The following is a 12,405-nucleotide window of genomic DNA, read 5'->3' on the forward strand; positions in this document are numbered from 1 at the left end:
AGCGTAGATCAAGATCGGCATCAAGAGAGGCTGTTTATATTCTAATTTGCATAATAAACAAGAATGCGGAGGAAACAAGGTCTTCATTTGCATATATTATATGAACCGATTCTTGGTACAGTTAGTCCGTGGACAAAATTGAAATCGTTCTTAAGGTCTCGGACCGGAGTTTTTTTGCGATTTCGTATGTAGGCCGACACCCTCAGGTCGACGGGCTACAATTCCGCCGAGAAAAGTAGGACGGAAAATGTAATCACATGGTCGAAAAGCGGTTTTCTGCTGTTTTCCGATGTATTTATCGGTATTGTCCGTTGTCCCTTTATTTTGGGTAGAAACCATAGTAAAATGTAAATTTGGCATCCGAAAATTATCATTTTTTTACACTTTTTTGATCGAACCTGCTCGGAAAAAACGAGTTTTCCTGGGGTCACGGCATATATGCTGAGAAAGCTTAGTAAATGGTGTCTCTGAAAAATGAAAAAAATAAAAAAGTCATGTGATAACTTTTTCGCAATCTCCGATGACGCAAATTCGGTGAAAATGCATTAAAAACGATGCTATTTGGGTCATCAGGCGAGAAAACCGCATCACCGTTCCCGCGGACTAATACAAAAAAGGCTTCGATAGCGAACCAACTGCACCGCGCCCAAAAATACTACAACTCACGGGCTTTTCAGAAGATTCAAAATATTCATACACAGCTAAAACCATCACCAAGCAATCTCGGGCAGAAGTCAGGGTGACGACCACGCACTTCCGGCAGATTACCGGGTCATGACCCAACCCCCGGTCACAATTGAACTCCGACCCGGAACCTTAAGAAACATATTATGTCTTAAAATTTGTTCAAAATTTTCAGAAAAGTTATATCCACCATATATCCAAATTTGGCGTATCTGCGACTATTACTTTTCCCGCAGCAGGGGTTTAAAGTCATGTGAAAAACACTGTGTTTTGAGGCTATTTTGCCAACGTGCAGGCCTTAACAACGTGACAGTAGGGAAATTGATAAAAACATCATTTTTCAGGACATCGCTTTTCAAAAAACAGGTAAAACGGGATGGAGAGCCTGCTCATGCCCTTGGCTTGGACATTATGCGGACTTTCCGTCGTTTCGGTGCTGCATATTGGCAGAAAAGCCTCTTTAAGAGTTGGCGTCGGTGACGTCACGCAGTGACGTCATGCTTCTCGAGGAAAACAGCAGGGGGTCGCGTTTTAAGTTCGTAGCTTTTAACTGAAACGAAGAATATGTCAAATTTTGGTATAGACTGGTAGACCACGGGTCGCACATTCCGAATCAAACGCGTCCGACATCAAGTTCTTCACTACTTCGCCGTAAAGGCCCCTTAAGCAGCACAATGCTCCCTAAATGTGTAAAAGAATGCATTCTGACACAGTCCAAAGCGCAACCTGGAGCATATCATCAGAGCTAGAAGCGGGCAGTTTAAATAAGTGCGTCCGAGATGTGTAGCGCGCCTAGTAGGCTGTCACTTCACACCATCAAAAGAAGAAAAGATCGCAACGTTAAGGAGCGATGAACCAAAAGTCAAATAACCAAGTTTCGCCTTAAGAAGGCTTAAAGCACTTAGTTTTTAGCTTAATTCACCCATTTAAGTCATCATAAAGGCGGGGCATCGCAAAAATCATACCGAAGGTCAAGTTGAGACATGGGCTTCCATCAAATGACGTAGTCAGTGAATTCCTTTTAAAAACGGTTTGGCGGCCAGAAATGATTAAAGATGGCCGTATTTGAGGTTTGGGGGGGGGGGGGGGGGCACATGGGGGAGGGGGGCGCCAAGCACCTGTCCATGGATATATCGAATTTAAAAGAGAAAAAAGGGCAAACTTCGGGGTTTTTTCAAACAAACTTACAGATTTTGATAAAAGCTTTCGAATGCGTCGAAATAACGTCATCTATGACGTCATCGACGTAGCCGCTGCCGTCCTTTTAAGAAACATATTATGTCTTAAAATTTGTTCAAAATTTTCAGAAAAGTTATATCCACCATATATCCAAATTTGGCGTATCTGCGACTATTACTTTTCCCGCAGCAGGGGTTTAAAGTCATGTGAAAAACACTGTGTTTTGAGGCTATTTTGCCAACGTGCAGGCCTTAACAACGTGACAGTAGGGAAATTGATAAAAACATCATTTTTCAGGACATCGCTTTTCAAAAAACAGGTAAAACGGGATGGAGAGCCTGCTCATGCCCTTGGCTTGGACATTATGCGGACTTTCCGTCGTTTCGGTGCTGCATATTGGCAGAAAAGCCTCTTTAAGAGTTGGCGTCGGTGACGTCACGCAGTGACGTCATGCTTCTCGAGGAAAACAGCAGGGGGTCGCGTTTTAAGTTCGTAGCTTTTAACTGAAACGAAGAATATGTCAAATTTTGGTATAGACTGGTAGACCACGGGTCGCACATTCCGAATCAAACGCGTCCGACATCAAGTTCTTCACTACTTCGCCGTAAAGGCCCCTTAAGCAGCACAATGCTCCCTAAATGTGTAAAAGAATGCATTCTGACACAGTCCAAAGCGCAACCTGGAGCATATCATCAGAGCTAGAAGCGGGCAGTTTAAATAAGTGCGTCCGAGATGTGTAGCGCGCCTAGTAGGCTGTCACTTCACACCATCAAAAGAAGAAAAGATCGCAACGTTAAGGAGCGATGAACCAAAAGTCAGATAACCAAGTTTCGCCTTAAGAAGGCTTAAAGCACTTAGTTTTTAGCTTAATTCACCCATTTAAGTCATCATAAAGGCGGGGCATCGCAAAAATCATACCGAAGGTCAAGTTGAGACATGGGCTTCCATCAAATGACGTAGTCAGTGAATTCCTTTTAAAAACGGTTTGGCGGCCAGAAATGATTAAAGATGGCCGTATTTGAGGTTTGGGGGGGGGGGGGGGGGCACATGGGGGAGGGGGGCGCCAAGCACCTGTCCATGGATATATCGAATTTAAAAGAGAAAAAAGGGCAAACTTCGGGGTTTTTTCAAACAAACTTACAGATTTTGATAAAAGCTTTCGAATGCGTCGAAATAACGTCATCTATGACGTCATCGACGTAGCCGCTGCCGTCCTTTTAAGGTCTCGGACCGGAGTTTTTTTGCGATTTCGTATGTAGGCCGACACCCTCAGGTCGACGGGCTACAATTCCGCCGAGAAAAGTAGGACGGAAAATGTAATCACATGGTCGAAAAGCGGTTTTCTGCTGTTTTCCGATGTATTTATCGGTATTGTCCGTTGTCCCTTTATTTTGGGTAGAAACCATAGTAAAATGTAAATTTGGCATCCGAAAATTATCATTTTTTTACACTTTTTTGATCGAACCTGCTCGGAAAAAACGAGTTTTCCTGGGGTCACGGCATATATGCTGAGAAAGCTTAGTAAATGGTGTCTCTGAAAAATGAAAAAAATAAAAAAGTCATGTGATAACTTTTTCGCAATCTCCGATGACGCAAATTCGGTGAAAATGCATTAAAAACGATGCTATTTGGGTCATCAGGCGAGAAAACCGCATCACCGTTCCCGCGGACTAATACAAAAAAGGCTTCGATAGCGAACCAACTGCACCGCGCCCAAAAATACTACAACTCACGGGCTTTTCAGAAGATTCAAAATATTCATACACAGCTAAAACCATCACCAAGCAATCTCGGGCAGAAGTCAGGGTGACGACCACGCACTTCCGGCAGATTACCGGGTCATGACCCAACCCCCGGTCACAATTGAACTCCGACCCGGAACCTTAAGAAACATATTATGTCTTAAAATTTGTTCAAAATTTTCAGAAAAGTTATATCCACCATATATCCAAATTTGGCGTATCTGCGACTATTACTTTTCCCGCAGCAGGGGTTTAAAGTCATGTGAAAAACACTGTGTTTTGAGGCTATTTTGCCAACGTGCAGGCCTTAACAACGTGACAGTAGGGAAATTGATAAAAACATCATTTTTCAGGACATCGCTTTTCAAAAAACAGGTAAAACGGGATGGAGAGCCTGCTCATGCCCTTGGCTTGGACATTATGCGGACTTTCCGTCGTTTCGGTGCTGCATATTGGCAGAAAAGCCTCTTTAAGAGTTGGCGTCGGTGACGTCACGCAGTGACGTCATGCTTCTCGAGGAAAACAGCAGGGGGTCGCGTTTTAAGTTCGTAGCTTTTAACTGAAACGAAGAATATGTCAAATTTTGGTATAGACTGGTAGACCACGGGTCGCACATTCCGAATCAAACGCGTCCGACATCAAGTTCTTCACTACTTCGCCGTAAAGGCCCCTTAAGCAGCACAATGCTCCCTAAATGTGTAAAAGAATGCATTCTGACACAGTCCAAAGCGCAACCTGGAGCATATCATCAGAGCTAGAAGCGGGCAGTTTAAATAAGTGCGTCCGAGATGTGTAGCGCGCCTAGTAGGCTGTCACTTCACACCATCAAAAGAAGAAAAGATCGCAACGTTAAGGAGCGATGAACCAAAAGTCAGATAACCAAGTTTCGCCTTAAGAAGGCTTAAAGCACTTAGTTTTTAGCTTAATTCACCCATTTAAGTCATCATAAAGGCGGGGCATCGCAAAAATCATACCGAAGGTCAAGTTGAGACATGGGCTTCCATCAAATGACGTAGTCAGTGAATTCCTTTTAAAAACGGTTTGGCGGCCAGAAATGATTAAAGATGGCCGTATTTGAGGTTTGGGGGGGGGGGGGGGGGCACATGGGGGAGGGGGGCGCCAAGCACCTGTCCATGGATATATCGAATTTAAAAGAGAAAAAAGGGCAAACTTCGGGGTTTTTTCAAACAAACTTACAGATTTTGATAAAAGCTTTCGAATGCGTCGAAATAACGTCATCTATGACGTCATCGACGTAGCCGCTGCCGTCCTTTTAAGGTCTCGGACCGGAGTTTTTTTGCGATTTCGTATGTAGGCCGACACCCTCAGGTCGACGGGCTACAATTCCGCCGAGAAAAGTAGGACGGAAAATGTAATCACATGGTCGAAAAGCGGTTTTCTGCTGTTTTCCGATGTATTTATCGGTATTGTCCGTTGTCCCTTTATTTTGGGTAGAAACCATAGTAAAATGTAAATTTGGCATCCGAAAATTATCATTTTTTTACACTTTTTTGATCGAACCTGCTCGGAAAAAACGAGTTTTCCTGGGGTCACGGCATATATGCTGAGAAAGCTTAGTAAATGGTGTCTCTGAAAAATGAAAAAAATAAAAAAGTCATGTGATAACTTTTTCGCAATCTCCGATGACGCAAATTCGGTGAAAATGCATTAAAAACGATGCTATTTGGGTCATCAGGCGAGAAAACCGCATCACCGTTCCCGCGGACTAATACAAAAAAGGCTTCGATAGCGAACCAACTGCACCGCGCCCAAAAATACTACAACTCACGGGCTTTTCAGAAGATTCAAAATATTCATACACAGCTAAAACCATCACCAAGCAATCTCGGGCAGAAGTCAGGGTGACGACCACGCACTTCCGGCAGATTACCGGGTCATGACCCAACCCCCGGTCACAATTGAACTCCGACCCGGAACCTTAACTAAATTAGACAACTCCAAGTATTTTCGGATCATCTTTTTTTCTATGCACTTTTGTTGACACTTCAACCCGTTCCTCCTAGCTTGTGTTGGCTAAACATGTCCTAGTGTTGTGAGACAGTCCTGAAACATCTTACGCCTATATCCTGAACTCTGAACAAATTTACTGTGTATGTGTGTGTATGTGTGTGTGTGCGTGTGTGTGTGTGTGAGTGTGTGCGCGCGCGCGCGTGTGTGTGGGTGTGTGTATGAGTGTGCGTGTGTATGTGTGTGTGTGTGTGTGTGTGTGTGTGTGTGTGTGTGTGTGTGTGTGTGTGTTACAAACTGCAATGCGGTCGGACCATTTTGGTAAATGTGTTGCTTCTTTCATAGCTGGTAAAATTTTAACTAATTGTCTTGTCGCTTTCTACAGTTGTTGTACCAAAATGGCGCTCATGCCAAGACTCATGCCGCAGAGCAGTATCCGCAAGATGATACTGACGTCAAGTTGGTTGACAACGCCTCCTAGCGGCTGCCTGTCCCTGTGCAGGGGGCGGTCATCCGTAGCCTCTCCGCTCATGAGGTCCGTGCTGTTCCTAAAGAATTCGCCTGAATGCCTCCAACGGTTCAGCAAGGCCAAAGCAGACGCCTACGTCATGGATCTGGAAGACGGGGTACCGAAAGAAAAGAAACACTCTGCCCTAAAGTTGTACGCCGAGACTCTGAAGAGCGGTCTATTCCGGGGCCAGACTGTATACGTTCGCCTAAGTGATATCAAAGACGACTACAAACTGCAGAGCGAAGTAGACGCCCTTTGCCATCCCGACCTGACGGGCTTCATCATACCCAAAATCTCTTCTTCTGACGACGTCAGGAAAGCCGACGAAATCCTGTCTGAGGTGGAGAAAAGGAACAACCTTCCTCCCAGCCACTGCAAGATCGTCCCCATAATAGAAGACCTGGAAGGATTCTTTCATGCACCGACCATAGCAAAGGTAGCATTTCTTTGTTTTTTGTTTTATTTATTCACATATTAAGTACAAAAGAATGTGCAGGAGGAGGAAAGAAGCCTGCAAATGTCGATTACAAGAGTGATATGATAAAATAACGAACAAAAATATAACAAATGATGAAATAAACATAATGAACAACTATATAACGAAAAATCGAATACTGATAATATAATACAGATCAATCGTAAGAAATTATTTTTAACGAAATCTAGAAATATTAAAGTACAATAGTATCGTCCTCAAAATATAAACAGAAGGACAATCAAGGAATATTTCTTCAAATCATGTTCAGACCAGAGACATACATGTACTAATAAGAGGAGACATTTAGAAGTAGTAGGGATTTGATAGGAGATGAGCTCGAAGATGACATTTGAAGGTTATCACAGAAGTAAAATTCTTTAGGAGGGTGGGGAGACTATTCCAAACATTGATGCATTTCACCTTTACATTCATTTGGGCTAAAGAAGTTCTGTATAGAGGGATGTGTAACTTTTGGCTTTGACGTGTTTGTTAATTGTGAAACTCCAGGTAGCGAATATTAATAAAATCGTCAAAGGTATCAGGCAGATTATGGTTAATAAACTTGGATGTGAAAAGAGCAAGTTAAAATTTGTTTATGTCAACAATATTCAAAATTCTAAGTTTTTCAAATAGCGGTACGGACATTGCACGAACGTACAGATTATTGAAACATTCCTATAACGAAGAAGAAAATCTAAAGATTACAAACGTACGTCACAGATCAACCGTTACAAAACTAAGGACAAGTTGCAACAAATTGCGAATCGAATCAGGAAGACATAACCGCACTCCTCTAGAGCAAAGAATCTGCCAATTTTGAAGTCTAGGTAAAGTAGAAGACGGAGTACATTTTATTGTAGACTGTCCTTTGAATATTTATTTTCAGTGATGTGGTAAGTAAATTCCCCTACTTCAGATAGAGTAGAGAGAAATTTATTTAATTACAGCCTTCGATAAACCAACTCTAACTAATCACACAGCCTCCTACATCTATACAATTACCAAGAAGCAAGAGTAAGTCGAAAGTACTAGAGTATGCTAGATGTGTATATACAGTAATACTCATGAATATGTATATAGTTGTTTACATGTGACCTGTACTTAGCCCAGTGGGGCAAACATATAAAAATAATGGTAATCATTCATTGATGTGCATAAACAATTGTTAAGTTTTAGAATTGAAACACTAGATACAGACATAAAGACATACATAACTGATTAAAATTACAACGACATACGTTTCCAGGCATCCCCACGTATGGCCGGACTCTTTTGTGGAAATGCCGACTTTTCTGCTTCTTTCCAACGGCCACCTGACAGCCCCATTGCATATGCTTTAGAGCTCCGAGTCCTTCTTGCTGCAAGAGAGGCGGGGATACCTGCGATGAACGCCGTGTCCTACCTAGACAACTTCCCCCGTCTAGAACGTGACATCAAACGTATGAAGACTCTTGGATTCGATGGTATGACATGTCATATTCATTTGTTTATTTATTCAGATTTACCACATTCGTGGAAGGATTGACATAACAGGTGACTATTACCTTTTCAAGAAGTCAACCCAGATCAGACTGTAAGGTTTGGACCATCGCACACTGGGGCATGCCCCTACTCTTTTTCAAAAGGTGGGGTGGGTTCTTTACCTTACGCGGGGTGTGGCTCTAGCTCTCCCTACACACGGGACATGCATTTAAGGTCCTATCCATATGTTTGTGTATTTGTGTCTGTTTATATTTGGTTGGTGTTTGTGTGTGCGTTGTGTGGTGTCTCTGTGTTTTTGACCTTGTCTGTGTAGTCCCACCCCTATCTTGGAATACAACTGTCCGACGTTTTGCGATGGGACACCCATATCAACCACGCCACTAGCAAAGCCGGTAGGGTTCTAGGGGTCATTTGGCGCAATATGACCCACTGTCCATCTAGGCCAGGGTCAAGGCCAATTGCTACAAAGCGATGGCGCGGCCCCACTTGGAATATAGTGCCATCGTCTGGGACCCGTACACCACCAAAGGGATACAGGCGGTGGAGGCGGTCCAGCGTAGGGCCACCCGAGTGACCCAGAATAACAAATGCTCAATGACCTGCAGTGGCCCCTTCTCTCCAAAAAGAGGAGGAACGCCCGCCTCCCTTATTTTCTACAAACTTCACAATTATATCAATAAAAACACTGACAGTCTACTGAAACCAGCTCAGGGGTGCATCCGGGGGAGTTACCTTCTCAAACTTCAAACAATCAGCGCCAGAACAGATACATACAAATATTTGTATTTTCCCCGTGGAACGCCCTGCCTGGCACGGTTCTGACGGCTCCCTCCACCATTGAGTCATACCGTGCTAGGCTGGAGGCCTGCCCGCCTTAGCCTGGGACCTCTCCCCTCTACTTTGCCCCTCGCGGGGTCATCTGGGGGTATTTGAAGTTGAATTTTGTGTGTAACATTGTGTGTGTGTGTGTGTGTGTGTGTACGTGTGTGTGTGTGTGTGTGTGTGTGTGTTGTGTGTGAATGTGTTATGTGTGTTTGTGTATACGTTTGTGTGAGTGCGTGCGTGTGTGTGTGTGTGTGTGTGTGTGTGTGTGTGTGTGTGTGTTTGTGTTTGTGTGTGTGTGTGTGTGTGTATGTAATGCTGTGCGGGAAGCACTATGTCCTATATCAAACTTCAAACATGAAACCATTACACGTATCCTGGTCCAGCTTTGTTGAGGTCTATATTATTAATCAGTAATTAGGATATCAAATTTTATTCTATTCCTCTATTTTGTATCATGTTTTGATAGTAGTTGCCATTCATTGTACCGTGTACATTTGTCGTGTAACAAAGCTCGTCATTATTTTACAGGGATTGCGGTGCTTCATCCATCGCTAGTGCCATTTGTAAACCAGCTGTTCACCCCTACACGACAAGAGAGAGAGTGGGCCGAACAAGTCGCGGCAGGAGTCAGAGTCTACCAGCGATCAGCTCAGGAATACAGACAGTTCATTGGTCCTCCTCATCTTCCCAGCGCCTCTCACATCCTGGAGACACACAGAAAGATCCAGTCGTTGGAAGCATCCGCACTATGATACTTACGCTATTCCCAGCGGTGCCTGGTCGCCATCTTGAATTTTCCCGCTACGCGCTATGACTCACGGGAATTTCTCGATATCCACGCACACTCACGCGAGAATTTGACCACGAGATCAGAACATACGCACATTGCAGGGGAATTTTAGTTGCCGAAACATATCGCCTGGTCCGATTTTCAAGTCCCTTATCCCTGAAAGCTCTCGGAGCAGCCGTAAAAATGGACAAGACAGTGCTCTAGGTACAGAGCACACTTAAGTGTGTGACAGTTTTCCCCTTCTAGCTTCTTGACCCTGCTTCTAGTGTTAAGCGATGTCTGTGTTTTGTCTTCGGCAATGACGCTATGTAAACACTAACGCTTGAAGTCGGAGAGGAATGATGTTCAAATGACCCGACTAAGGTGATAATCTTCTGTTCATTTGATAGCAGAAATTTACTGTTCATTTAGTAGATATGCCATCATTGGTATGACCTGACTAAAAATAAATCTGTTTTTAAGAGGTCTTCAATGTGTATTCAATGCCCATCAATGATATAATCTTATGGAGATAATGACACCAAAAAACTGTAGGTAACTTGATTTAACCTCTACCATCATGAACTACTAAATGATTTGATTGTCATGCAGAGATGATAAATAATTAGTATAACAAAAAGATAACTGCTACCTTACCTTGGAACCTTACCTTGGAACCTATAAATACCAGAGACTGAATGGCAGTACCATAGTCCTGATTCGAAGCACTGTTGTATCAATCTTTACAAAACTGCCAAATTATGTGACAGGCCCATATTTTCATCTTGTTACAGATTTTTTGTTTTACACTGCATGTGTACATGTATGTATTGACTTCAGTCCAAAATTGTTGATATGCCTCACCTCAATTGAGGATAACTTCTTTACCTTTTTTAATGCCTCTCTTTCACAAAATTCATTTGGAAAAGGAGATATCTATCTATGCGCATGGTTCATATTTGAGGTTACAGAGAATGCATTTGCAATTTCTATACTCAACTATATCTGGGTAAAGTCAAACCGGCCAGGTAGGCAACTTGTACAGGATATAACTTATAAGTTCTGTATAATATGTGACCATAAAAATTTATATATCAACATGACAGAGACTTTCTGGTATTCAGCATGTACAGTGAAGTTTTATTTACATTTTGAACATTCAATTGAACAACAGTTAAAGCATAAACAGAGTTTTAATCTGAGTCACTTTCTATTTTCTGCTGCACATGTTCTGGCATTAATATGCCCTACCATCCTTTCATCTTGATACTGCACACTCTGTAGACAGTCACTAGGTATTCTCTGTGCTCCTCCATCTGTGACACCTGAAGTGCATATGAACAACATGTTGATATTATCAGTATTGACACTATCTGACATATCTAATACATACATACATACTGATGCAATCTACTTTTTTCTGAAAATGATTATGATGATAGTGTACTAGTAGGCTAAATTACTTATAGGCTCCTTCAAACACAATTACAATGTCAGGACTCCAAGGAGACCAGTACTGACCTGTGGGAATGGGTGGTGGTGCTGCTAGCTTTTGCATATAATGATATTATCTATTTATTTCAGCCTGTACACACTCAATCTGCTCGAGCAGAGCTATTTTTCAAGTCTAGAACATCCTAGTATTTTGTGTCTATACTCAATCTGTATTAATCCATACAATAGAATCTAAGGGAACGAGACCAATGCATACATTTCGTGTCGACATACCCATGCATATCCTTCGTGTCGTTAAAAATACGGCCGCGTCGTTGAATGACATCATTGTAAAATGGCTCTAAAACATCTCAGGATACACCAAAAAAATAGGCTAATTCCAGAAAAAATAATTAAGAAAACTACAGCCTAATTACTCCAGGACATCATTAAGGTCTTCACTCACCCCCCTGAGACCAACTCATAATTTCAAAAAGTCATAACTCACCGAAAATTCGCCGTAAAAAGAAGCGGTTTTCACGATCTGCAAGCTTGGACATTCCTCTTTGTAAATGGCACCAGTGCGCAGGCGTGAAAGCTATGCCTCGTTCCCAATGTCTTTTGCGCATCTGGAAGTACTAGAAGTCTGGGGTGCCCTGGGACAGAGTCAGCCCAGTCACGTGGTACACTAATGAGCAAGATGGCGGAAAACCTTGTGCACACGTAACTTTTCATAGTGATCCGTAAGTATAAATGAGAAACGGGTCTGCCGTTTTACCGAAATACCTCGGAATACACCGGAACACACCGGAATACCCATTAAGGAGGGTAAATTCTACCGGAATACATTATGCTTTGATGAGTAAACATCACAGGATGTTGTATTTTGGCATTAAATTATATATTTATGGCCCAGGGAACAAGAAAATACTAGAAATTACTAATGGCGATCGCCGTGTTTGTTTTTATGCGGATCACAATGTTTGTTTAGCGGCATCACAGTGAGAAATACACGTTCGGGAAACCTGAGGAAGATTCGGGCACCGTAACTCCACTACAGCGGAAAGGCGGTCTCACAGCCAACTCAATGAAAGAAGGAGAGTGGATCCCCGGTATCTTACCTGTGACCTTGGATTCGTCATGGCGGGCAGCTTGGAACTCTTCATTTCTAAACGCTCGGAGGCTGAACAGTGATGACGTCACGGCAAGGGAGATGGGTCTGCCTGGGATCCAGCCTCCCTTTCATCTACTTGCAACATTGGCGCTGTCTTTGGCTGTGTCAAAGTAAGGCGACCGTTTTCAACACATTTACATACGGGACAGTTTGGTTTAC

At 42.9% G+C, this 12,405-nt stretch overlaps 1 protein-coding gene and 1 long non-coding RNA gene across 2 annotated transcripts; one reads left to right on the plus strand and one right to left on the minus strand.

Moving 5' to 3' along the window:
- The first annotated feature begins 5,971 nt into the window (after positions 1–5,971).
- LOC136435960 (citrate lyase subunit beta-like) lies at positions 5,972–9,621 on the plus strand. Its single transcript, XM_066429669.1, has 3 exons — positions 5,972–6,520; positions 8,486–8,600; positions 9,398–9,621. Exons 1-3 carry the CDS (start codon positions 5,972–5,974, stop codon positions 9,619–9,621), a joined length of 888 nt encoding a protein of 295 aa, XP_066285766.1.
- Positions 9,622–10,757: 1,136 nt separating this feature from the next.
- LOC136435689 (uncharacterized) lies at positions 10,758–11,812 on the minus strand. Its single transcript, XR_010755884.1, has 2 exons — positions 11,581–11,812; positions 10,758–10,963 (listed from the first exon to the last, which is right to left on the minus strand). It is a non-coding gene; the product is annotated as an uncharacterized lncRNA (long non-coding RNA).
- Positions 11,813–12,405: the final 593 nt, after the last annotated feature.

The sequence above is a fragment of the Branchiostoma lanceolatum genome, chromosome 5 (assembly GCF_035083965.1).
Source record: "Branchiostoma lanceolatum isolate klBraLanc5 chromosome 5, klBraLanc5.hap2, whole genome shotgun sequence".
NCBI classification, from domain to species: domain Eukaryota; kingdom Metazoa; phylum Chordata; class Leptocardii; order Amphioxiformes; family Branchiostomatidae; genus Branchiostoma; species Branchiostoma lanceolatum.

What these genes read in the sequence shown, in the direction of transcription:
- LOC136435960 (XM_066429669.1), top strand. Translation starts at nt 5,972, where the DNA reads ATGGCGCTCATGCCAAGACTCATGCCGCAGAGCAGTATCCGCAAGATG. An exon ending in ATGCACCGACCATAGCAAAG is followed by an intron (nt 6,521 to 8,485) that starts GTAGCATTTCTT and finishes CTGTCCATCTAG; the next exon opens with GCCAGGGTCAAGGCCAATTG. An exon ending in GGCGGTGGAGGCGGTCCAGC is followed by an intron (nt 8,601 to 9,397) that starts GTAGGGCCACCC and finishes ATTATTTTACAG; the next exon opens with GGATTGCGGTGCTTCATCCA.